The 24,000-nt window shown below is 45.0% G+C and overlaps 1 protein-coding gene across 1 annotated transcript in view; it reads right to left on the reverse strand.

Annotated features, from left to right (window-relative positions):
* Positions 1-24,000, reverse strand: part of LOC100767638 (retinal-specific phospholipid-transporting ATPase ABCA4) — a 137,359-nt gene that overhangs the window by 60,620 nt on the left and 52,739 nt on the right. The window contains exons 12-16 of the mRNA XM_027395638.2: positions 13,484-13,689; positions 12,659-12,835; positions 10,676-10,898; positions 6,254-6,475; positions 4,311-4,515 (exon numbers count right to left, since the gene is read on the reverse strand). Coding sequence (XP_027251439.1) covers positions 4,311-4,515; positions 6,254-6,475; positions 10,676-10,898; positions 12,659-12,835; positions 13,484-13,689 — 1,033 coding nt within the window. The remainder of the gene's footprint in view (positions 1-4,310; positions 4,516-6,253; positions 6,476-10,675; positions 10,899-12,658; positions 12,836-13,483; positions 13,690-24,000) is intronic.

Genomic DNA, 24,000 nt, shown 5'->3' on the forward strand with positions numbered 1-24,000 from the left:
AGATACCCACAGGCTATCAGACAGACTGCTTCTTTCAGTAAGTTTGTAATCAAAATACCATGGTTTTTTTTTGGGTGTTACCAGCAACACTAACAATGATAATCTTGGTTGACATCAGTTTTCCAAGAAATAAATGTTATTGAAGAATTAAATCATGCAATTTTTTAGCAGTTACCAGAAAACAATAATATTTGCTGATCACAAATATTTGCTGAACTCTATTTATGTAACGGGCATATTATATACTTTGCATGTGTTACATCACTGCATTCTGAAGACAACCCGAGGAATGGGGTGACAATATTAGTCTGAAGGATGCAGAAACTGAGGTGTGCTACCTTTGAGCCATCTGCCCCAGTCCATAGCTAGTTAAATGAAAATGCAAGAATTCTAACACTGGCAATCTGGTTCTGATACCACATTCTTAACTCCCCACATTCTACTGGAATCTGCTGTATTATAAGGGGAAAAAGGCTCCCAACTTTCTGATTCAGTTGTTTTTGCAACTTTTGTTCCCCTTAAAATGTTGATTTTTTTTTTTTTTTTTTTTGGCCAGGTGGTGGTGTGTACACCTTTAATCCCAGCACTCTGGAGGCAGAGGCCAGCCTGGTCTACATAGTGAGTCCAGGACAGCCAGGGCTGCACAGAGAAACTCTGTCTCAAAAAAAAAAAAAAAAAAAAAAAAAGGAAAGAAAGAAAGAAAGAAAGAAAGAAAGAAAGAAAGAAAGAAAGAAAGGAAAAACCTGAACATGGGTCCTCTGGAAGTGCAGCAAATGCTCTTAATCTCTTTAGCTCTCGTTGCCTTTTAAACAGTGATGGCTTTTGTCACTATTAGACTGTGATTCAAGGGCAAGCCTGGATATTTTTTTTCTTGTGTGTGTGTGTGTGTGTGTGTGTGTGTGTGTGTGTGTGTGTGTGCTTTCATAGGTTCACATGCCACGGTGCATATCTAGAGGTCAGAGAATGACTTTTAAGTTATCGTTCTGTCTTTCTCCTGTGTTTGAAGACTCGATCTGCCCTGCCCCATTTCTGCTGCTGTGCCCATCCTCCAGTCTCTTCCTACCATTTCCCGTGCCAGTGCTTGGATTAGTAATGGCAGCTTTTTAATGTGAGTTGGGAAACTGAACTCAGGTCATCAGGTGTGGCAAAAGCTCTTGCCCATTGAGTCATCTCTCCAGCCCATGTTGGCTTTCTCTATCCTCCACACCAAGATGGATCAGATGACATTGTGCATACAGACAAATGTGCCACCCCTGAACTCCTTCCTGAGGCCCAGATCTGCCTTTTCTAAATGTCCTCATCCCCAGAATGTGGCCACATAGGGGCTGCTCAGTAAAGAGTTGTTGATGAAATGAAAACTTTAGCTTGGCTAAAATAATGTACAAATTCCTATTCCATCCCAACTAATTTTCACTTATTAGATCTCTTTCCAATGACACAGGGAAATAAAACAAACAAACAAACAAGCAAACAGACTGAGCAAGTTCAAGTGTCTTGCTCAGGTCACTGTCATAGGTGGAATTATGTATCTCTCCAAGAAGGGATCAATGTTGATGTCTGTGATGTTATATAAAATATATGTGGTCATTGTTCCCAGTTCAGTGCAGGCCGTGGAACTCTAATGTCCCTGAAATTTTCCAAGTGCTAAGAGTAATTTTCTTTGTCATTGTGTGATTGCTTTTCTCTATTGTGTCTAAGCTAATGCTATTGAGGTGGCTCAAGGGAGAGCAGCAAGATGGCTTCACATCTGGGTATTGCTCACCCAGAAAGAACAAATGTGAAGAGAGAAAACGTTCAGCCCAATCTCTCATCTCCAGGAAGAGGAAGGGGCAGCAGATGACTCCAAAACCTCAGGAAGAGGACTTGAAGAGATTCTGGGCTGTCAACCACATTGCAGTGGTGGGAGGTGGTACCTTAGAGAAGGCAGCTCCAGAACACCCCATTCCTGCCCCCATTCCTCACCTATGGCTGTTCTTGAGTTATATCCATGACAATAAAGCCATAATCGAAAAGAGAGCACTTTAGCAAAGTGTTAGCATCTGAACGGGGCGGGGCGGGGGGTCTCACAGGATTGCCCCAACTCTGGAAGTCTCAGACTGGAATTAAATGGCTAGTGACAGGGAATTTGATGGTGTTTGAGAAAACACACATTTAGTGTCCAAGTAGTATCAAGGGGGAAAAATAACAAACAAAAAACAAAAACAACAAAAACAACAGAGTCCCAGCCTTATATCTCAAAACATGGTGTTATTTAGAAGGTAGACTTGCTTAGTTAAGTTAGGAGGGGTCATACTGGAGTAGGGGGAGGATTGAAGCAATGTGCCCGAAAGCCAAGGGAAGCCAGAGGATCAAGACCCTCCAGAAGCTTGGTTTTATGGGCAGCATGGTCTTCCCAACAACTTCGTTTTTTTATTTCTAGCTTTCAGACAATGAGATTAAAAACAACAACAACAAAACTCCATTATGTTAAGCCATACTATACCTAGTCCTTGTTATTACAACCCTAGAGAACACATCCTCCTTCAGGTGGGACACAGACCCAAGCTTTCTAGACCTAATTAGCCTCTCCATCTTTTCCCATTCAGTGGTGCTGTGGATTTGCTATTGTTTGATTGGTTTGGTTCTTTGTGACAGGATCTCACTATAACCCAGGCTGCACTCGCACTCACAGTCTACCTGGTTCTATCTGTTTATTTCTGAGGACCATGAGCTTGTTTGTTCAGGTCTCACTCTTCCCTGTCTGCTTTGACCAGGGTGTCAAGAGCTGGACTCAGATGTCATTGTATAGTGAAGGCTGACTTGGAGGTCATTCAGATTAAGAGGGGACTTCTCTAGCTATAGAAGATGCTAACTTGAAGGCAAGTCTGAGTTTCGGCAAAGTAGATACAAAACTTTGCAAATAGCTAATTTTGGTCCAGCAGCTGACTTTCTAAGCTTCGGGCGAGTTAGTGATTCGGTGTTCATGAAACACCAAGCACTAGTCAGGGCTTCTGGACCATCAGTGCTAAATAAAGACTTTGTTCCCATTCTCATGGGCTCATGTTCTAGGAAGGGTGCTAAGTCCATAAACACTTGCAAAAGGTTACATCATGTCTGGGGATGATGAGTGCTAAAAAAAAAAAAAAAAAAAAATTAAAAAGTGGGGTAAAGGGTAGGGCCACCGAGGGAATATTGGTCATATAATGATAAAGATCTAGTAATCTTCAGTCTAGAAAGATCCCTGTGATAAGGTGACATTTGAACAGAGGCCTGAGCAAAATGAGGAAGCAAATTAGCAGATAGGGGGAATAGCCTAGGAGAAAGACACTGCCAGTGAAAACCGCAGGTGTGAAGGTCTGGCCCAGGAAGTGTGCTCAGTGTGTTGAACATCAGTCGGGAAGACTGCGTTGGCTGGAGCAGAGAGACAGACGTGGAGGACAAGGGAAGGGCAGAAGATAAAGAGGGTAGCAGGAAGGCAGATGATGAAGCATTGGTAGGCCTGAGTTGGGACAGTGGGTTTTACTCTGAACGAGGGGAAGGGACCGTGAAGGAATTTGAACAGAGTGTTGACACCACCCGGCCTAGATTGCAAAAGGCTCCATTGCATACAGTGAAGAGGACCCAGTGGCAGGCGGTGATGGCCGAAGGAGGCTTGGAATGGGAAGGCACATCTGTGGTGATAAGGAAGCCGATTCTAGACCTGTTTCTCAGTCTCCTCTCTCCCTGTCTCTGCCTTTGTTTCAGATGAATGTGTGTGTGCATGTGTGTGAGGGGCACAGAAGAATATGGTATACATACATGCACACATGCATGTAGGTATGTACACTCATGAGCATACCTGCAAAGGCTAGAGGACGTGTCTCCCTCTATTGCTCCCCACCTGAGTCCATGGAGGCAAGGTCATTTACTGATCTGGAAGCTTGATGTTCTGGCTGGGTTGGCTGGCTAAAGAGTTCCTGGGATCCATTTGTCTCCACTTCCCCACACCAGCGTTACAGCTTGCAGGGCTTGCAGACATGCTGGGCTTTTATGTGGGTTCTGAAATTAGGGCTTCATGCTTGCAAGGCAAGTACTTTTACCTAGTGAGCCATCACCCCAGCCCCAATTCTAGACCTGTTTCTAAAGTGGAGACAATAATTTGCCGGTGGAGTTTTAACTTCTAGATGTAAATTCAGGTGCTGGCCCTGAGAGCTTATGTTCAAATAGCTTGGGGGGAGGTGGGGGGGGAATCAAGTTTAAACTGGAAGTCTGGGCCACACCTTCAGTCTGCATCTGAAGAATCTAATTTCCTTGACCATGGAGATAAAGTAGCCTGGCTTTTCCTTGCTTACCTGGAAAAACCTGGTCAAGATACCAGGCAAGCAAGCCGTACAGAGCAGCATCAAGCAGCAGCATCTTCATGGACAGCAGGAAACTGAACTCATCCCCTTCCATGGGACTCTTCCCAATGTTGTCCCACTGCAGCCCCAGGCCTTGCTCTTCAAAGCGGACCAGGTACTCAGTGCCGAAGCCAAATGCCACAGGAGAAAGCAGGCTCTGCAATGAGCAGAGAGGGATGGCAATGGAAACAGAGGACAATGGAGCCCAGAGGTCACAAGTCAGGGGAGGGACAATGGCCAAAGAGGGTCTGTGTTGTGTCTGAGTGCAAGGCGACTCAGGGAGGGCTTGCCGTGGTCTTCTCATGGAAAGAGAATTTTAGAAATGCTTGGCAGCCTCGAAAACTCCCGCCTAATGCCTAGTGAGCCACCTTGTTCCATAGAGCATAGCTGGGCCGTAACGGGCCAGTAAACAAGTGGCGCATAGCAGAAGACTCCAAAGGAATGGAGGTCCTCCTGCCTCCAACCCCCCGCCCCCATCTTTCCTTCTGCCTTCCATTCTCAGAAGACCACATGGTTCTGGGCAGAATGAAGCCGCCAAATTGAGCTACTCTGTGAGACTGCCACAAGAAGGGGGCTCAAAGACACCATCTTCCTGTGGCCAGCAAGGACAATAGGTTGCATCTTAGGTTCGCTGTGCAGAAACTAGTCCACTGGCCAGAAAGAGTGCAGCAGAAAAATCTGAAGAGAAAGTGCCCTGCCAAGTCATCATGGGTGGTCCCTGACATGTCAGAGCACACTTACTTGCCTTTGCCAGAGGTTCCCTGTAATTTGGAGGACCCTGGATAGAGTTCAGACTATCTCTCACCAAAGCAAGAAACCCTCTTGCTATATGTACACACACACACACACACACACACACACACACACACACACACACACTTCAAATTACTTCAACCCAGCTTTTATCTGTAGTTGCCAGGCCTGAAGCTTCCTGGTAGGTCCAAGAAGCTAACTGTGGCTTCCCAGTACCATGTAACAACCCGACGATTACCAAAATTGCCCAGCTCTGCCCACAGTCTGAGTCACAAGAGTTTCTTACTATTACCCATTGTGACTGTCTTAGAAAACTAAATGCTATAAATAGTGGCAATTAAGTTCTTATTTAACATGAGAAATAATAAAAGGCAGATGCACTGGAGTTGGAGTCCTGAGAACAGGTTCTACTGGCAGAGAGGCAGGCAGGAGTCCTACTGATGTAACACAGAGACTGGGAGATTCTGGAGGGCCAGAAAACTGAGCCCTTTAGGGCTGAGGCTGATTAGTGCCGGCTAATGAGAGGGTAGAAATGGCCTACTTGAAAACAATTAGAAAAAAAGACCTATATTTATTTGGGAATCCTGAACTAAGAGGTCTCTCAAGCCATCAAAAGCCAGCTTCTAGAGTCTTCTCTTGGCCAGAGAGCCTAATGGTGGGGTCTCATTTTTGCATCCTTTTCTGCATGAATGGTTAGAGCACTGGAAAGACAGAGATTCTCTGATCCACTTTCTTTTGGGAAAGCGAGCCCCATTTTAACCGATGCCACTTTCTTTCTGAGCAGACAGACAGTATGGGGACAAGCTTCCTCTCATCTGATTCTCAAGCAGGAAGAAAAGAAAGGTGAAGGAAGGGATCAGCTCGTGTTCCTCTCTTGCAGAAACAAAGGAGCTGACTAGGCTCTCCAGTGGTTTCCTAGGGCATATGGGTCAAGCAGGTCTAGGGAGGGTAACTGCTGCATTGCTAGGGGGAAGGCTGCTCCACTCTGACTCCTGAACCTTTGAGCTTTGGATTAGCCCTTCAATCTTAAATCCTCTTGAGTCAAAAGGCAAAGTGGCCCTTCTTAGAGAGCAGGCCAAGGGGCCACAAAATCATCAGAGGAAATCTCTGTCACTGGCTAGGGGTAAGCCCCAGGGCCTCACCACAATCATCTTCAGGTTAGCCGTCATCCGGTCCTGCCAGGCAAAGCACAGAATGTGTGGTAGGTAGAGGGTGAAGTAGATGACCCCACTGCAGGCTGCTGCAAGGCTGGCCTTGGAGAAGAAAGTGCTAAGCAGGAAGCACTGCATGATGGTCGCCGTGGAGAAGGCCAGCAGAAACAGGAAGAGGATGAAGGGATCGCTGTAGTGCAGGATTCTCCCGTGCTGAAACCAAAGAGATTACGTATCAATAACTCTTTCTGGTGCCCAGAGGCAGGGTCCCACTCAAGGGACGTCCTGTGTGCACTGGTGCCTTCTGAAGCCTTTTGCTGTCCTAGGAGGGGCTCCTGCAGCCAGTTGCCACTTCCACATGAACACTGGAATGCACTGAGTTCTTTTGTCTTACCCATGACCATTAGGCAACACTCATGCTTTATTTTTAAAAATTTAACTGGGAAACCATTAGGCTGAGCTAACTCCAGTGTTCTGGCCTCCTAGTAAACTAAAACCCAACTGCCGAGTAATTTAACCCAGTCAGCAACTGCCAACTAACCTCTAAATGGGGACTTTAACCAACCAAGGTTTTCTTTGTTGTGCTTCCCCACTTCTCTAGCGGAGTGCCGAGCCATCTGTGGTCTAGAGTTGCCTGCTTCATGAACCACTGATACTTGGTACCAGAAAGCTGGTCAAAAGCCCATGATGGGGTGATAATAGGCCCTAGTGTAAGTAAGAACCTACTATCATTTTCATAAGAGATCTTTTTTGTCAAACTGTTTGAAATACTTATATTTGTACCCATAGGTTGGTGTTGCCCTCCTTTGGTCTGAGAAGCTTCCTTTGCTGTGGGTAGCGGTTAAGGCAGAGACTCATAACTGGTCAAAGTGCCAAGTATAAATAACTCTTGAGTGCTCAGCAATGAGCGGGTCATCTATCAACCTCCCACCGTCCGAGCCTCATGGAACTTCATGGCTGAGGGGATGTGAGGAATGGAAGAGCTGGCAGACAGACAGAACTGTGAAATGTCTTCTGGACATGACGTAGCTGTAGCACACATTAACTACAGCAGCTGTGGTTACCTACACAAGGTCAAGACTCCAGCATGGATGGGGAAGGGACCCAGAGGGCCCACCCATCAGAAGAGCTATTGGCCGGTGAGGGATAGCAAGGCCAGTCACTGTCCTTTGGGGATCCGGCTGCTGGTGGGTTGTTCGTGTCCCGGTGGATGTTCGCACACCCACATGCATATACAGGTTTCAGTAAGTGGACTCAGAAGGGTATCACACAAAAGTAAAAATGAAAAAGAGGACAAAGCCGGGCAGTGGTGGCACATGCCTTTAATTCCAGCACTCCAGAGGCAGAGGTAGGCACATCTCTTCGAGTTCAAGGCCAGCCTGGTCTACAGATTGAGTTCCAGGACAGGCTCCAAAGCAATACAGAGAAACCCTGCCTCAAGAAACCAAATAAAGAAATAAATAAAAAAGAGGACATGAAGCTGGGAGGGACATGGAATGGGGGGGCACTAAGGAGGGTTGGAGTCAGATAGTAGTAGATGGATATTATCAATATATGTTATAGAAATGTATGAAACTTTCAAAAAATAAAAATATTAAAAACCACAAAAGAATCTTAATGTGCCTAAGTTTATCTTTGCACAGTAATTATGGGTCAACTTGGCAAGTTCAGTTCATGTGTTCAGGCAAGGGAGAAGGTCTGTGTGTTAGGTCTTACAGTATCACCAGCATCCTGCAACCACAAAGAAGCCTGACCCTTTGCCTGGGGCTCAGCCTGCTGACTGACCGTCAGCATTGCTTCCTGCGGTTTGCCACTCACACAGCTGGAAGCATCAGTGATGGACCCAGAGCCTTTGGAAGAGGATTGGTCCTCCTCATCCATGAATGCTGTGCTTTTCATAGAACCTACGCTATGCACAAGACAAAGTATCTTTCCCATCGTCTATATAGAAAATAGGAACAAACTAGTGACTTCTGAACAAGCTGCTGCCCAATTACACTGTAGGGTGGACCAAGATGTTCAACTGAATTAGAACATCCTCATCTCTATTATTACAAGCCCTGTAAAGAGGCCAGCATCTTTGCTCCATCCAAATTCTGAATTCCCAAATACATATAGGTCACCCCATTCCTCATTCTTTTCTCAGTAACACAAAGGCACAAATAGTAGAATTCTGGGGGTATGTCTCAGGCTTCACTTGGCCACCTCCATATATTTAATGGGACATAGTTGAGCTGTTGTGTAGTGGGGATCCCAGCCATGTCACCAAGCACAGCACTCCCGAGACCTTGTGCTTTCCTTCCTGTGTTTTTCTCTGTGTCCTCCCACCTTTTGGAACTGCCTCATCATGAATGGGCTCTGATAACAGACAGGGCCTCCCCGAATCACTGCTTTCCTCTCAGTAGGAAAGAGAGACCAATTAATGACATCTGTCTTCAGCCCGCAAGAACCAAGTGGAACTAATGTGCTTCTTATCTGCTACAGCCACCATTTCTCCTCCATGCTCTCGTGCCTGTTGGGCATTGAAGGAAAACATTGAAAAATAGACGAGGGGGGAATATGCAAAAGGAAAGGATAGACAGCAGCCACACTTAGGCCAACCTAAGTCTGAGGAAATCTAAATAAAGGGCAAAATTAGAGAGTTACTGTTCTCCATAGAACGAATTCAACTTCTTATATGAGCCCAGAGCAGAGTCCTGCAAACATCTAGACTGTGGGCTTTCTGCTGGTTTTCAAACAGGGGTGCCCGTCATCCAGACAGCCTCACCATTTCCCGGACAGCTGCCTCCACTGACCACTTTCCTTTCTGCTCTGTAGACTGAATAACAATAGAACCTTCCCATTGTCCCTGCCCCCAGCTTCTTTCCTGCACAGCGGTGCTGGGGAGGAAGGGCTACTCAAAAAAAGGGGGAGTCATTCAAAGGAAAACCTTATTTTGGTGTAGAAAGCTCAGTTTCCGTCATTTTTGGAACAGTGTTCTGGTTCCCACAGGAAGTGTCCCCGTGCTAGAAGCTCTTGGTCAACATTCTTTACCTCACGTCCTAAAACCTTTGAAGTCCTGAAAACCCATTCTTAGGAAGGCAGATCTCAGTGTCACTTATCAGTGAGAAAGCCGGGGCAAGCCTCAGCCATTCATCCAGATGTTTACTCACTGTGTCTTTTCATTATAAGGACACAAAACATCTGGGGAAAGGGGCAGGCTGAGGTGTGGGTAGAGCAGAGGGCCTCTGGTGGATAAGGAGGGAGTGGCTGCTGCTGTCTCTTCTTCAGAGTTTTGGCATCCTTTGTAAACATCAAGCCATGCTGGGTGGGATGAAGTTGTTTGAACAGAATTATCTCCACCTCAGCTTTGGTTTTGAGGGGACTGTAACATGGGGTTTGATTCACACCATAGCTCACTGGGTCATAATGTAATAGCAAAGATAGAATGCACTAGGTTGAGGACATTTTAGTAGAAAATAAAGGTAGGATTTGGATTAAATGGATATGTGCTGGTTGGTTGGTTATATGATGGGACATTTTTAGATCAGGTGGCCGTGATCCAACATGGGATGGAAGACACTCATCTAATCTGACGTACTGCACATATTGCTTCATGCAGAGCGGCACTCGATATGATGACAGGGATGAAGTTGAACAAGCTTGCTGAATCCATATTAGAAACCAACTTCCCTCCAACAAAACATCAAAAATTATCAAATGTGTATAGTCATATTTCAACAAGTCCAAAAAACTTCTATGAAGGGGCTGAAAATACATAGGCTAGCAGTATTTTGTGAAACAGTGTTTTGTTTTCAATTCTAGCTTACAGAGGAGTCATAGACTTGCAGAAGACAGAATGACATCATCTTTGGCAATAAAAACTCCTTATCACTGAGAAAGGTCAGTTTCCAAATTCCATCCTTTAAAACAGAGTCCTTGAAGATCTTAGCAGGCAGAAGAATGTTACTTAGTGAATCTAATTCCTGGCCATGGGGATGACTGACAAATTGTCCAGATCTCTTCCCTTCATACCACTGGCAGTGTTCGCCTCATTCCAGCTGTAGGCCAGATATTGGAATGGTAATTCCAGGAACCACTCTTTAAAAGAGACTCATGTCTGTCTTTGAAAGAAGAGACAGCCATTGAACATACAACATTTCCATACTGGGCTTTGGTAACAGTAGCCTCTCTACATGGTCATAAAATGGTCTGGAAAATCTATGTAGGAAGTGAATGACTCCCTTAGGCTAGAAGAGGAAGATGACTCCATACAATGGCTCTTTGAGGAGGTGGGGAGGGGCCTGGCTCTCCAAGTGTCCTACCTGGTTTGAAAAGCTGGGAAGCTACCTGTCTTGCTACCTTTCACGCTCAGATAAGTAGTCCAGGCACACATGCATTAACAGGAAGAGTGGTCTTCTCCACCTGGCTTACCATGATGAACAGCGTCAGGAGGAAGATACTCATTGACATGATGGAGAAGCTGTCCAGGAACCAGGTACACCAAATCACAGCATTAGAGACACCCTGGTTCTTCAAAGTCTCCTTCAGCCTCAGTTCCTTCTCCAAGACAATGCCCTTAACGGTCATGGAGACGGAGTAGATCCACGCCAGCACCATGAAGATAGGAAAGCAGCGGTTCAGGACGATCATAAAACTAAGGTGAGAAGGGGGAAGCAGAACAGAGCATCTGTGCCTGGCAGAGATGAAGTAAATATTTATGGAATGAAGAGTTGAGAGTGAAGTCCAAAGGAAAGGAAAGCAAAGCAGAAAAATAAATCATGGGATCTTCACTAGGTTGAGCTTTTCAAAATACCTTTCACTTTTGCCACTTTTTCTTTATAGCAAGATGGTGTCTTTCCAGACAGCACAGATGTCTATAAGTAAAGTGGAGGAATAAAACCATACCATCTCAGCCGGGCGGTGGTGGATGCTCGCCTTTATTCCCAGCACTCTGGAGGCAGAGGCAGGTGGATCTCAGTGAGTTCAAGACCAGCCTGGTCTATAAGAGCTAGTTCCAGGACAGGCTCCAAAGCCCCAAAGAAACCCTGTCTCGAAAAACAAAAGACAAAAACAAACAAACAAATAAAACATACCATATCTGTCATACAGTATAGACCTCCCCTGTAAGGTCTCTACTCTGTGCGAAAGACCTTTGTGGGAAAGACTGTAGACCGGTTACCACGGGTTGTGATTGGAACAAATCAGTGATTCAATAGTCACTACTTCCATCAGCCATGCAGAGTGGAGGAGATCCATCTTGAGATTTGTTCCCAGGAAGCAAGATGGATTTGACACGATGGAATCAAGTTAGGGTAAGCTTTACAGGTTTTCCCTGGGAATGATGCACTAGTAAAGCCCTTGGGATTATTATCTATTGAAACTGTTGGGTGTTGTCACAGGAAGGGCCCAATGCCAGCGTGGGAGGATAGTTTCACTGAAAATGGCCCTAGGGAGAGAGCCAAACAACCCCACAGCATGCACTTCTGGGGTTGGCCGCCAGAGGACTCTCTCTTACTGAATGACCCCAATCCCCACTGCCTCTCCACACCTACCATTTCCCTGCCAGCCCCTCCCCTTCTGACCCAAGAGTGGACCTGGGCTTTTGCCCTTGGCTCTCCTTCTAATCTCTGCTGTCTTCCGCAGAGCTGGAGAACCGATGGGGCCAGTGCTGAGAGCCGCTTTCCTATTTCTGCTCCCTGAACTCCATAGCCACACACACCGGCTATGGTGACTGCCCCAGTGTTCCCAACACCCCAGGAGCTAAATTCCTAAGCCATCTATGGCTCAGTGAGTGTTTCTGACCCCATCTACCATGGTGATAAGCTTCTGGGCACCTCTTCTCCGTCTCTTCCTTCACCACTGCAAAAATCTATTTTCAACAAAACAGTTGGCTGCTTGCTTAGCATGCTACTAGCCACTAGCTACTAGCTTTAGGATGGGGGAGGCCAGAGAAGGAGACAGAGCTCATCCAACACATTCCTCTACCTTTTCACCAACACACATCATAGGAATGTTAATTAGGGAAGGCACTGCATTTTCTGAGGCTCCTAGGAACCAGACCTACTTGCCATGCAGTCCAAATCTGCTGATCTGGCAATCAGTGGGCAAATGCTGTGACCAGAGCCCTTCCACATACCAAACATACTACGATGTGGAAATTTAAACAGCCGGCATCCCCTCCTTCAACCTCAACCCTACTGTTTTATCCTCCGATGTCCCTTTTGTACCACAACACCCTACATCCTACTTTCTCCTCTGCTTCTGTCTGGAGCATCGGGCCAGCAGCTTCTGCCATTAGAAGCCTGTTATCCCCAGTGTGGTCCCAGTCCCCAAGGTTCCTTCAGGAGACACTGGAGCCTTGGAGCACCCCTGTTTACGTTAACTCAGGGAGGAAGACTGAGGCCTGGGACTCACGAGTCATCCACGAAGCAGGGATAAGGCATCTGCTGGAGATAGACGCCAATGGGAACCTCTGCCTGGGTCTGGCTCCTTATGATTCCTTGCTCAACCATGTCCTGTAGATAGGCAAAGCCTCCCCAGATATACCGGAGGTCTTCGACGGGGTCTGCCCTAGGACCAGAATCCCAGTACCTAAAAAGGCACAGGATGAAGGGAGGAAGGGTGTAAGTGGGGATGGGCAACCCACTCGATTTACAAGCCCAACTTACCTTAGTCTCTTGAAACAGTTTTCTAAATCAGTGGTTCTCAACCTACCTAATGCTGTAACCCTTTAATACAGCTAGCTCCTCGTGTTGTAATGACCCCAACCATAAAATTATTTTGTGGCTACTTCCTAACTATAATTTTGCCATTTTGTTATGAATTATAATGTAAATATCTGGTATGCAGGATATCTAATCCGTGACCCCGTGTGAAAGGGTTGCTCAACCACCAAAGGCATCGCACCCCACATGCTGAGAACCACTGTCCTATATGTTCCCTGACTATCCAGTTCTACTTTGTGCTGTTCATTTGCTTAAATTTCCAGGTGCTCAATGGAACATGAACCAAGAGATTCGTTAACCACGTGGCGTTTACACAGTATTAACTCCAGCAATGACTCTGAATCACGAAGTGATTGTTCCACCTACTTGGATCTGCTCCAATCATACTTCCTCCCATTTAGCTTACCTCCTTCACTGATCTATGGACTGCATTCACCCCCAATCCTCCACTCTCTGCCACATGTAATTCACCGTGGATCTCGGGATACCCTGCTAACCCTGACTGAACCATCACCTGTCTTTGATCTTATTGGTCTTCTCCACCACATCTATGTCCATCCGAATCTTGTACTTCACGTGGGGAGGCAGGGAGCTGGTCCAGGGATACATGTCAGGGAACACCACTCCAGCCCAGAACCTGTTCTCTTCCAGGAGAGACAGGGCTCGTTGGATGAGCTGAACTTCATCACCATAGCTTTCAAACTTATCCAGGACCAGACACTGCAGATAACCACACAGGTGGAGAGAGTTTGAGACTTAATTACAACAGGGAGGCAGAGGAATCTCTAGTGGCCAAGAGATAGTTCCCCCACAAAAGACCTGTCTATGTACCTAATATTTGTTTAACTCCAGAGTCTGGCACTAATTTCTTCATGTGCCTAGGTTCAGGGGTGCAAAGGTCCTAGAACCGATGACAGGCACTTATCCCCGAAGAGTTAACAGAGACCATGCTGCCCAGCTGTCCAAGGCGGTCCCAAATATGCAAGTTCTCAAAATGACACAAATACCCAAGGCTCTCACTCCCCAGCATGGAGAGTCGAGGGAGTCAGGTCACAGTGGACACAGGATGCTTTGAAGATCAGAAAGCTGAGGATAAAAGAGTTTTAAAGAGAGAAACATTCCTGGCGTTGGACCTTCCTGGCTCTCTCTAAACACACATAGGCTAGCCAGCTGAGGGACAAACTAGGAAGAAGCAGAGAAACAGACAGCCAATGATTCCATCAGAGAAATCATCTTCAACTTTACAACTTTATGTTGAGAAAGTGGAATTATCCCAATGTCCCTTTTCTCCTCTTTGAAGAGAGAGAGAGAGAGAGAGAGAGAGAGAGAGAGAGAGAGAGAGCGCTATAGAAGAACAAAATTAAGTTTCTTTTAGATGGAGTTAGGGGTCCCCACTCGTAGAGATTGCTGAAGCAATTACATTGTACTGGTGTTTGTCATACACTGGAGGTCTTGTGTCCATGAATTTTAGAATGTAACCCACAAGAGGTCAGATGGCCTTGTCTTGATTAATTTGTTCGACGAATATTTACAGAGTGTCTGCGACATGCCAGAGCCTGCTTGGCTCCATGGGTACAAGGAGAGAAGATAACAATCTCGTCCTGAAACAAACTCAAACTTGATGAGGGAGAGTTTGTAGTAAACCAATCAGTGCAGTGCAGAATGGTGTGAAGGCTAGTGTGAAAGACTCACAACATCCAGAGGAGGGCCTGGTCTAATGGGAGGAATCTGGGAAGGCTACCTGGAGGAAGAGGCTGGAGTTGGATAGACAGAAAGCAGGCAGAGGAAAGAAAATGAAGGTCAGCTTGACCACAAGGAGCAGCACTGGGGTGTCTGGGGACCTGCAGGAATAGAGCAGCGGTCCCCAGCCTCCTCCAAGTTTTGGAGCATTGGCTAGCTTTAAAAAGACACCCAAGGCTCTCCTTCAGAATCTTGAGAGGCAAGGCCAGGGCACCAGCATTTTGCTAAACAAACAACAAACAAACAAAGCAAAACACCTCCCCAGGTAGCCACAAAACACAGAGAAAGGCATTGGGTGAAGAGTGGTGAGGTCACAGTTGGAACCAGATCCATTGCTCTGCTGGACTTCGGAATGTTACTGACCGACTGAGGGCTTTCTCAGGACACGAGCTTTCAGTCTAAAGCCAGGAGAACTCCAGACAATCCCTAGAATACCATCCCTAGGCCACTGTGGGGTTTTAAGCAGAAACATGAAACCAGATAACAACAGGGAAGCATCAGGGAATACTAGGTGGGATCGCCAAGCATATTCAGGTTCAGTAAACTCCAGGAGAGCCTGGAAGTCAGATGGAACCTTTCCTATGCTGTGGAAGAAACTGCAGAGACTCTCCTGAGTTAAGGGTAGACTGTGGTAGAATCAAGTTTCTACACCTCCAGCCCAGAGTGACTCCTGGCACACCAGAGCCCAGAGTGCCAGCCTACACTACACAGCCAGCGTTGTGTGGCTTATGGAGGGATCCCTCCACGTACTCACAAGTGTCCTGTAGGCTGAACAATTAATCCTGTTTATCCTCACCTGGTAGCCCAGGAAAGTTAGGCTTTAAAGAAGTGATTTATAACCTGTGGGTCACGACCCCCTTGGGATCGAACATCACATATCCTGCAAATCAGATATTACAATTCATAACTGTAGCAAAATGACAGTTCTAAAGCAGCAATGAAATAATTTTATGGTTGGGGGCCACCACAACATGAGGAACTGAACTGTATTAAAGTGTTGAAGCAATAGGAAGGTTGAGGACCACTGCTCTAGAAGACTAAATCTTCCCCGGCAGTAGTAGGGTGAGTATCAAGCCCCTATTCACTTAATTAGGGAGAAATTAAGAAACCAGAAACACAAGCAGCTTGTACCAAAGAACCAAGCTCTGGCAAGCAAACTCAGTTCATTCACGGTAAGCCCCTCACTCCAAAGCCTACTGCAGAGTATTAGAACACAATATAGAAGTCTCTTACAACGGGGCTGTATTTGAACTCCCAGGTGTTACAAACCCACCACCACTGGGGTTTCTGAACTCAATTGTCCTGCCTAGGCTCCACGCCCTGGGAGAGGGTCCCATGTGGTAGTCTCAGTGTTCTAGATAAAAGGAAAGAAAACAAAGCAATCTACTTTCTAACTGATAATGGGCAGGAGAAACAGGTGTGCAAGAACATCACCAGGGCCAAGGCTTTAAAGGCTTGTAAGGTTAAAAGGAAATTGGATAGGTACTTCTTTAAGAAATACAAGAATACAAGAATAGATACATCACAGAGCTAAAGGAAACAGATTTTTTTCAGTTAACTATTGTCTTGCAAACAGAACTTAATTGCTAAGATTAACACTGGCCAGTCCTAAGACAAGACAAAGGACTTTAGTATATCACACACCAAGGAGTTTTCATTTCTTCTGGGCAGAAGCAGTTTATACTAGTCATAGTTTTGTGTGTGCATGTGTGGTGTCTAATGCATAGGCTCTTATGGCTGCTGGAAAGGCCTGCCTGCAGCCACTTTGTCAGCAATTAACCTAACAGCACCATCGTGAGAAACAGACAGGGTTAGCAGTTGCTGCTTGGGCAGGAAGGCTTTGGGACTGAGTTAATGAAACACGGGTTTACTAGTTTGGCAACAGTGATGCATGCCTTTAATCCCAGCACTCAAGAGGCAGAGGCAGGCAGACCTCTGTGAGTTTGAGGCCAGCCTGGTCTACAGAGTGAGTTATGCCATAGCCAGGGCTACACAGAGAAATCCTGTCTCAAAAATACAAAAACAAAAGCAGATAAACAAAAACACAGAACACATGTTTAAATTTGCTTTAGTGAGACCTCCAGGTTTGGTAGAGATAAGCAATAAATAATCCCATTTTGGCTGTTTGCCAAGGTTAGAACTGGTGTGTGTTTAAATAGGATAAACTAGACACAGACAAATGTCACATCTTCTCACTCATTGAAGGGACTAGTAAGTCAGACCTGCAGAAGAATAAAATTGTGTTTGCTAGAGACTAGGAGGTGTAGGAGGAAAGGGGTACAGAACGAAATTCAGTATGGGGCACCAAAACATAGAATGGAGGATTTACTTTGGGTTTTCTTTCAGCACAGTAGAGTAATTGTTGGTTAAGACAACCTGGGCTGGTCAGGTGGTGGTGGTGGCACATGCCTTTAGTCCCAGCACTTGGGAGGCAGAGGCAGGCGGATCTCTGTGAGTTCAAGACTAGCCTGGTTTACAAGAGCTAGTTCCAGGGCAGGCTCCAAAGCTACATAGATAAACCCTGTCTCTAAAAACAAAACAAAACAAAAAGACAACCTGGGCTGTTTCTCAAAGTGACTAGGGGAGTGTGAAATTCCCAGTACAGCAAAGACTAGTGGAAAAGGTAGTATTTCTGACATGAGTTGCGTTACCAGTCTATGTTACTATTAAATATTTAGAAATACTGTCTCAATAAAATAAATAAACAAACAGCAATTAGAAACAATCTGAAATTAAATTTCTAAAATAAAATCATGATGATTTGGGGAGATGAAAGTTGTTTTAAGTAGTTTTATGCTTTTTAGGTGGTGGATATTGCCCAGAGTAAGTTCTTCCCATTCACTCAGCATCACAAAGCCCTAGGATGGAGTGTCATAGGTCTTATGGTGATGTCCTTGCTTCACCAGAAGCAGACGGGACCAGAGGGGTGGAGAACCTTGCCTTAGTTCCAACACAAGTCAGAAGCAAACTCTGCATATATGTCCTCAATGTGGGCCTTGGAAATCCCAGCGGGGGTGTGGTTGTGCCCCATGGTTCCTTTGAGAGTAAGACATAGGCCAGCCACAAAGTTCTGACGTTACTGGAGGTCTCTTTCCTGAGAACTGCATGGCCTAATGGAACTTTTTGCAGCAACTGACTTGTTCTCTATCTGCCCCATCCAACATGGTGGCCAGTGATCGCATGTGGCTATTGAATAATAAAGATATCATGGATGTAGCATAAGCATGAAGTTTTAAATTTTACGGAGCTGCAGGTACCTATGTGGGTCAGCACAACTCTAGCAGTAATGAGTCCCTTGAGGTCACGGCCATGCTCAGTTCAACATGGTCTCCAGGATAGTATTTTCTCCTGCTATGGAGTCAGGAAGTATTTTCTGAACTGAATTGGTTTAAATTTACAAGCTCTGATGGTGCAGGTGTAGCTGTACCTCTATGCTTTGGACAAGATTCTATGCATCCCAGACTCATGAAAAAAATAGCAGCAATTCATAAAATGACTTTGTTGTGGCACACTTTGGGTATAACTCTTGGGAAAAAAACTGATATAAATAAATACATGGTTAGTAGCGTGACTTCCAGGGTTATCTAGCTCATTCTCTTTGAAGCTCATGTCTTTATATACTGGAATAAACAGCTGATGTTTTCAATGATATTGTTGAAGCCTGTGATGACGTGGGCTCCATCCTGGCTGTTTTATCAGGCAGCTGATTCAGAGTCATATTTCCTGACATGTTTTCCTAGATGAAAACCTTGATACTCTGGAAAACACAAAATTTAGCGGGTTCTCAAATGCTCGCTTCTATTCTAAGACATCTAACCCATTTTCTTCATCACCCTGGGAAGAGTCACAGTGGAATGTTGGGGTCAGATAGTCCTCTATGCCATCTATCCTTTTGCTGTTTCCTAACTGTGGCTTCTGCTGGCCTCCCTGAATCTGAGCTGTGTCCAACCTCAGAGGTTTGTCCTAAGAGTTGATAAACATAGTGTTTGTGAAGGCCTCAAGGTGCCTAGCAGTAAGAATAGAAAGTCAAGGGTATAGCTCAAATGTAAAATGCTCACCTAGCATGCACGAGGCCCTGAGTTTTTTTTTTTGTTTTATTTTTTCTCACATTGCAAAAGCATAAAGTAAACATAAACTTCAAATACCAATGGTTTACTTCATGCCCTAAACTGGTCCAAGGGCTTTATTCACATGAACACACTTTACCTTCACATCACATAAAAATCTGTCACTCTGATCATTCAAAGCCCACTTACATGGTATACTGAAACAAACTTCCTTGGGGCAGTGTGGTAATATATTACTTATGATTTAATAAAGCTTGCCTGAAGGATAAGAATACAAAGCTAGCCACAGAAATAGTGGCCAGGCAGTGGTAACACACACCTTTAAACCCAGGGCTCAGGAGACAGAAGCAAATGGGTCTTCTGTGAGTTCAAGGCCACCCAGGGCTACACAAGAGTGAATCAGTCTAAAAGAGAAATAGAGTTCACACCTTTAATCCTAGAGAGGTATGTAAAAGACAGGAACCCAGTGTCTCATGCTGCATTCTGAGATTTTGTCTCCAGCCACGGTGAGGACAGGATCTCCATTTTAGCTTTGGTAGAGGTAAGAGCTACTGGCTGACTGCTTTGCTTTTTTGATCTTCTGCTTGAATCCCAATATCTGTCTCTGGGTTTTTAATATTCATGCTACAGGGCAGAATCTATTTTCTACCTGTACAGCATACTGCATTGTCTCATAAATAATCAAGCCTTTATAAACACCATTTTATGGTTACTTTTGTAAAATATCTTGAACATTAAAAACCAAATGACTTTCAAGTTCCTGCCAGGTTACTCTTCATTAATGACAGTTGTTCATCAGGGGAAGAGTGCAGTTATTATTTTCTTCAAATACTCTCTGTGAGGACTCAAGCTGTCCTGAGATGATCCATAGTACTGCATCTGGTCAGAACAATGCTATGGACAGAAGCCAAAGCTACCTGGGCAATGGGAGGGGAGAGAGAGGACAGCGGGTCTTAATTGGTATCCATTAGCTGTTCATTGCCCAGTAGGTGAAGTTCAGAAGGCACCGCCTAGAGGAAGGTCTTAAAAACCACACATGAATATCAAGTCATCCTCACTAAACTTTCTTGATGAGGTTAAGACAGAGAAACAACTTTGAATATGAGTCGCAGACCCCAAGTGCTCCTCTGAGGTTTGATTCACAGTGGAGCTTTGTATTCTCATGGGGAGGCCATTTGCCTCACAGCAAGTGACCTCATTCCCTCCAGATACTTACACTAATCTTTGGAGTTAAAATCTTGGCTGATGGGCATGTATATCAGAACATGTATGTGTGTAAGAGGCAGAGCTAACGACAAATCCCCCAGCAGAGGTCCTGCGCTGGATGTATCTAGTCCATGGTGAGAAGCTTGTCAGTTACAACATACTGGGTTCTAAGGTGGCCATGGAGTCTATTTTTAAATGCTATCTTGTTCTCTGAAAATGCCATCGTGGAGGTTAGGAAGTATGTGGGGCAACAAGATTGGCTAGTGCAAAGTGCTCAACATAAACTCAGTACACTATTTGGGAAAGCAATGAAGTCAGTATTCGCTCACAGTTTACCTCTGTGCCCTCAGAGGTAAACTGTGAGCGAATGTCACAGCAGGAATTTAGAATATCAACGGGAACCATGACAATGCCCTCTGACAGCCTAGGAAGCAGCAATCAAGCCCACAAAGGGGTCTCACAGTCCCATCCATGTGGTGTGTGTGTGTGTGTGTGTGTGTGTGTGTGTGTGTGTGTGTGTGTGTGGTGGATGTTCGTGTCTGTTCCCCACCCCCACTTCAGCTTCCTGAATAGCCAAGCCACCACATGGAGTTCACACAGGCCCGCAGTTCCTTCCTAGCTGTCTTACTGTTTCTGGAAACAGCCCACCCTGGTGGAAGGGAGAGCTGCTGGAGCAGCTGTGCCCAAATCTTAGGCAGAAGACGCTCAGTTGTTGACAAAGCTAAACAAAACACCACCTTGGAAGAGAAGCTGTAGGGGCAGCAGGCTCCCTTCTTCAGCTGTGACCGCTTGGTCTCCAGTTCATAAACATAAGTCATAGCTTCATGGAATCATCTATTACGTGGCACACTGTGTCTAGAGGAGGCAATAAGGAAACACCCTTCTTTTCATTTGAACTTGATAATCAAAGGGATCTGGTACCTTGTGTTGACAGTTGCGCATAAATAGCCATATTTTGACCATGAAACCCCAAAGGCATCTGGGTCAGGTTTGGGGAGATAAGGGAGGCATTGAGGATTTCTAATCCGGCCTCACTTCTTTTCAAAAGCAGCTGATAAACACCAGTGGAGACCTCCTGTGGTCCCGATGGTATTCATGCAGACACCTGGGGCTCCTTTTGAAAAATACCAGTGGATGTGGGCAAACATCCCAGAATTAATTTCCTGGCAGATGTAAACTGCAACCTTCAAGATTTATTTCCAACTACATGGAAAAAGCCACAGCATAAAATCACTTTGGGCTGTTTGGGTTGTTTGGGATGATGAATTAGAGGCAAGGTGTTGTAATAAATAGTATTGTGTATACCTGGCACTGTGAACAGACTTCTAAAACACTCACAAAGAGGGAGGAAACACACTGTGATTGGGCAATGAAGAGGCAGGAAATACATGTCAATGAAGAATAAAAGTGTTTCTAAAATAAATAAATAAAATAAATGCAGTTTTGAAACAAATAAAAAGGCCAAGTTGGAGCAAAGACTATAAGGGGTTAATGTTTTGTTCACAGCTGGTTCCAATGAAAGTTACCATCACTTGACTAGCAACTTCCGGGCAACTTCAGCTCTCTCAGTTTCCTGTTCCATTGTTTCAACAGCACCTGGAGGTGAAGGCTACTGTATTGGATAATAATGGGGCTGTGTGCCAACCAGTAGGACCACCCAGTGTCACAAGCATTCTGTTCTGCCACACCAGTAGTTGTCACCCAGATAGCTTGGGTTGTCCTCATGTTTGCAGATAGAGGAACAGCTGTGTCATCCCAAGTAGCAGATAGCCCATACATAGATACTCTTGTCTTGTCACCCAGCTAATGAAGCTTTTGCAATCCATGCTGGCTACCTCCAGACACACCACTTCTCTGTTACATCCATCCTCTGCCCAGACCTCCTGCTCCGTGTGAGCTTGTCCAGAGGGTTCATACCTCTGTGACTCATTTAAACTTTTCCTTCTGCCCAAAATTGTCTTTCTGATTTTCTTAGCCTTTCTTTAAGGCTCAACACAAGCAGTAATTTCTGCTTAGACTTAGCATTTATTGGTATCTACTTTATGCTGATACAGATCGACTCAGAAAAGCTGAGAAGTCAAAAAGAAAAACACGTTGGAGTTTTAGCCCTTAAAGTGGTCAGGTCAAGGAAGGCGGGGAGAGCACATGGACAAGCTGTGAATGGGAGGAGGGAATACAGCATAAAGAAGGCTTGGAACACTACAGGGACCTGAAATGTCGATCTGGGTGTGGAGCAGAGCAAGTGGGGAAGCTGACACTGTCCAAGTTGGGAGGGCTGGGGCAGTCTCATAGGATGTGAAGGGCTGTGGAGCCATTTACCTTCATGGTGATGAGAAATTCCCGAGGAGCTGTAAGCCATATGTCACAGTGGGCTTGGGTTTTAGAACTATCCCCTTGGAGAGGATGTGGGAACTGAATAGAGGCAGCAAGAGCTTGGAAGCCTAGTGAGGGGCTAGGAGAGACAGAGCAGGCCGCTAAAAGCAGCTAAACATGCAGAAGGAGAAGAAAGAGAGGACATGGAAGAACTGACAGGACTCGGATGATCTGTAAATTCGATTTTGTAGAGAGTGAGCTTCCGGGGAGTCAAGGGTTAACAGTAATCATTCAATGTTTCAAGCTAAACTTATGGAAATACCTACACAAAGGAATGAACTCCAACCTTTTTGAGTTCTCATCTTAATCTGGTTATTTTTAGGCAAAAAAAAAAAAAAAGACCAACTCATTATCTCGAGTACTATAAAATAATTGCTACCTTTATTGGACTCAGTATATAAATGAAACAGACATTACTTATAGAGCCTCTGAGATCACACCCCTTGTATATTACAGGAAAAGAACTTCGTCACTGGAGTCAGTACAGACCTGAGTTAGAAGTCCCAGTCGGGAGGTGGTGGTGCACACCTTTAATCCCAGCATTCAGGAGGCAGAAGCAAGTGGATCTCTGTGAGTTCGAGGTCAGAACTGGTCTACAGAGTAAGTTCCAGGACAGTCAGGGCTACACAGAGAGAGCCTGTCTTAGAGAGAGAGAGAGAGAGAGAGAGAGAGAGAGAGAGAGAGAGAATTCTTTAGTCCCCAATGATCTTCTGTGATGTACTGGGAAGTCAACTCTCTTAGAATCTTCACTTTAAAAATCTACACAATGACAATAATTACGTCCACCAGGCTGGTAGGAGTGCCAAGAGATGACAAGTAAAAGTGCCTAACACAACCCCGATTCCCAGGGTTTCCTCCACTCATGTCCCCAGCCTACCTTCTACCTGTTTTCTTTTTTTCTGATTGAGTTCTAGATTTTTCAGAGTTCAAAGATTCATACAAGTACGTGACTGAAGGCTTTCAGGGCAGGAGCCCCTCCCTCCACATAAAACAAGCATACTGCAATGTTTAGCTAATTGCTTATATCACTACAAACCTAATAATCTATGTGGAAAGTCTCAAGGCACCCTTCTAGTCTCTGTTACTCTCAACATTTTTATAGCTACTGGAGACTTTTTCAGAATAGAATTATTGGACATGTTCTTAATTTTCTTGGTCAAGTTGCCTTCTCTTTGTCCTCTGCATTGCTTCAGTTTCCTTGATAGCAACAGGCAGATATAGCCTTGTCATGCTGTCACTTGCTAAAGCTAACAGCCTTTAGTTTTCAAGGGGTTAACTTCTATTGCATGGCATAGGTTATTAATGGCATTCTGTTTTTATACTTTTCCAGAAAGCATTGGGCTGCCAAGGATTAGAGTCCATCCATATAAGCCTGAAGTTAGAAATTCATCAAGCCACCATTACAGGGGATTACTTTTAATTTCCTAATTCTCATACTTTATCATGAATTAGATTTTTTACCTACTATAATATGTAACTGATTGGGTTAAAGTTTACTGGGTTTTTTTCCTATATATTCATTTGAAAAATTCAGTAGAGGAAAAGCCATATGGACACTTGGTTTTGTGGTGCTTTTCTCTGTTGTCCCAAAGGTCTGTCAATGGTGAAAATGTTAACCCTATGCTGCCTTTCCCTGCATACTTAT

The sequence above is a fragment of the Cricetulus griseus genome (genome assembly GCF_003668045.3).
Source record: "Cricetulus griseus strain 17A/GY chromosome 1 unlocalized genomic scaffold, alternate assembly CriGri-PICRH-1.0 chr1_0, whole genome shotgun sequence".
Classification (NCBI taxonomy): Eukaryota; Metazoa; Chordata; class Mammalia; order Rodentia; family Cricetidae; genus Cricetulus; species Cricetulus griseus.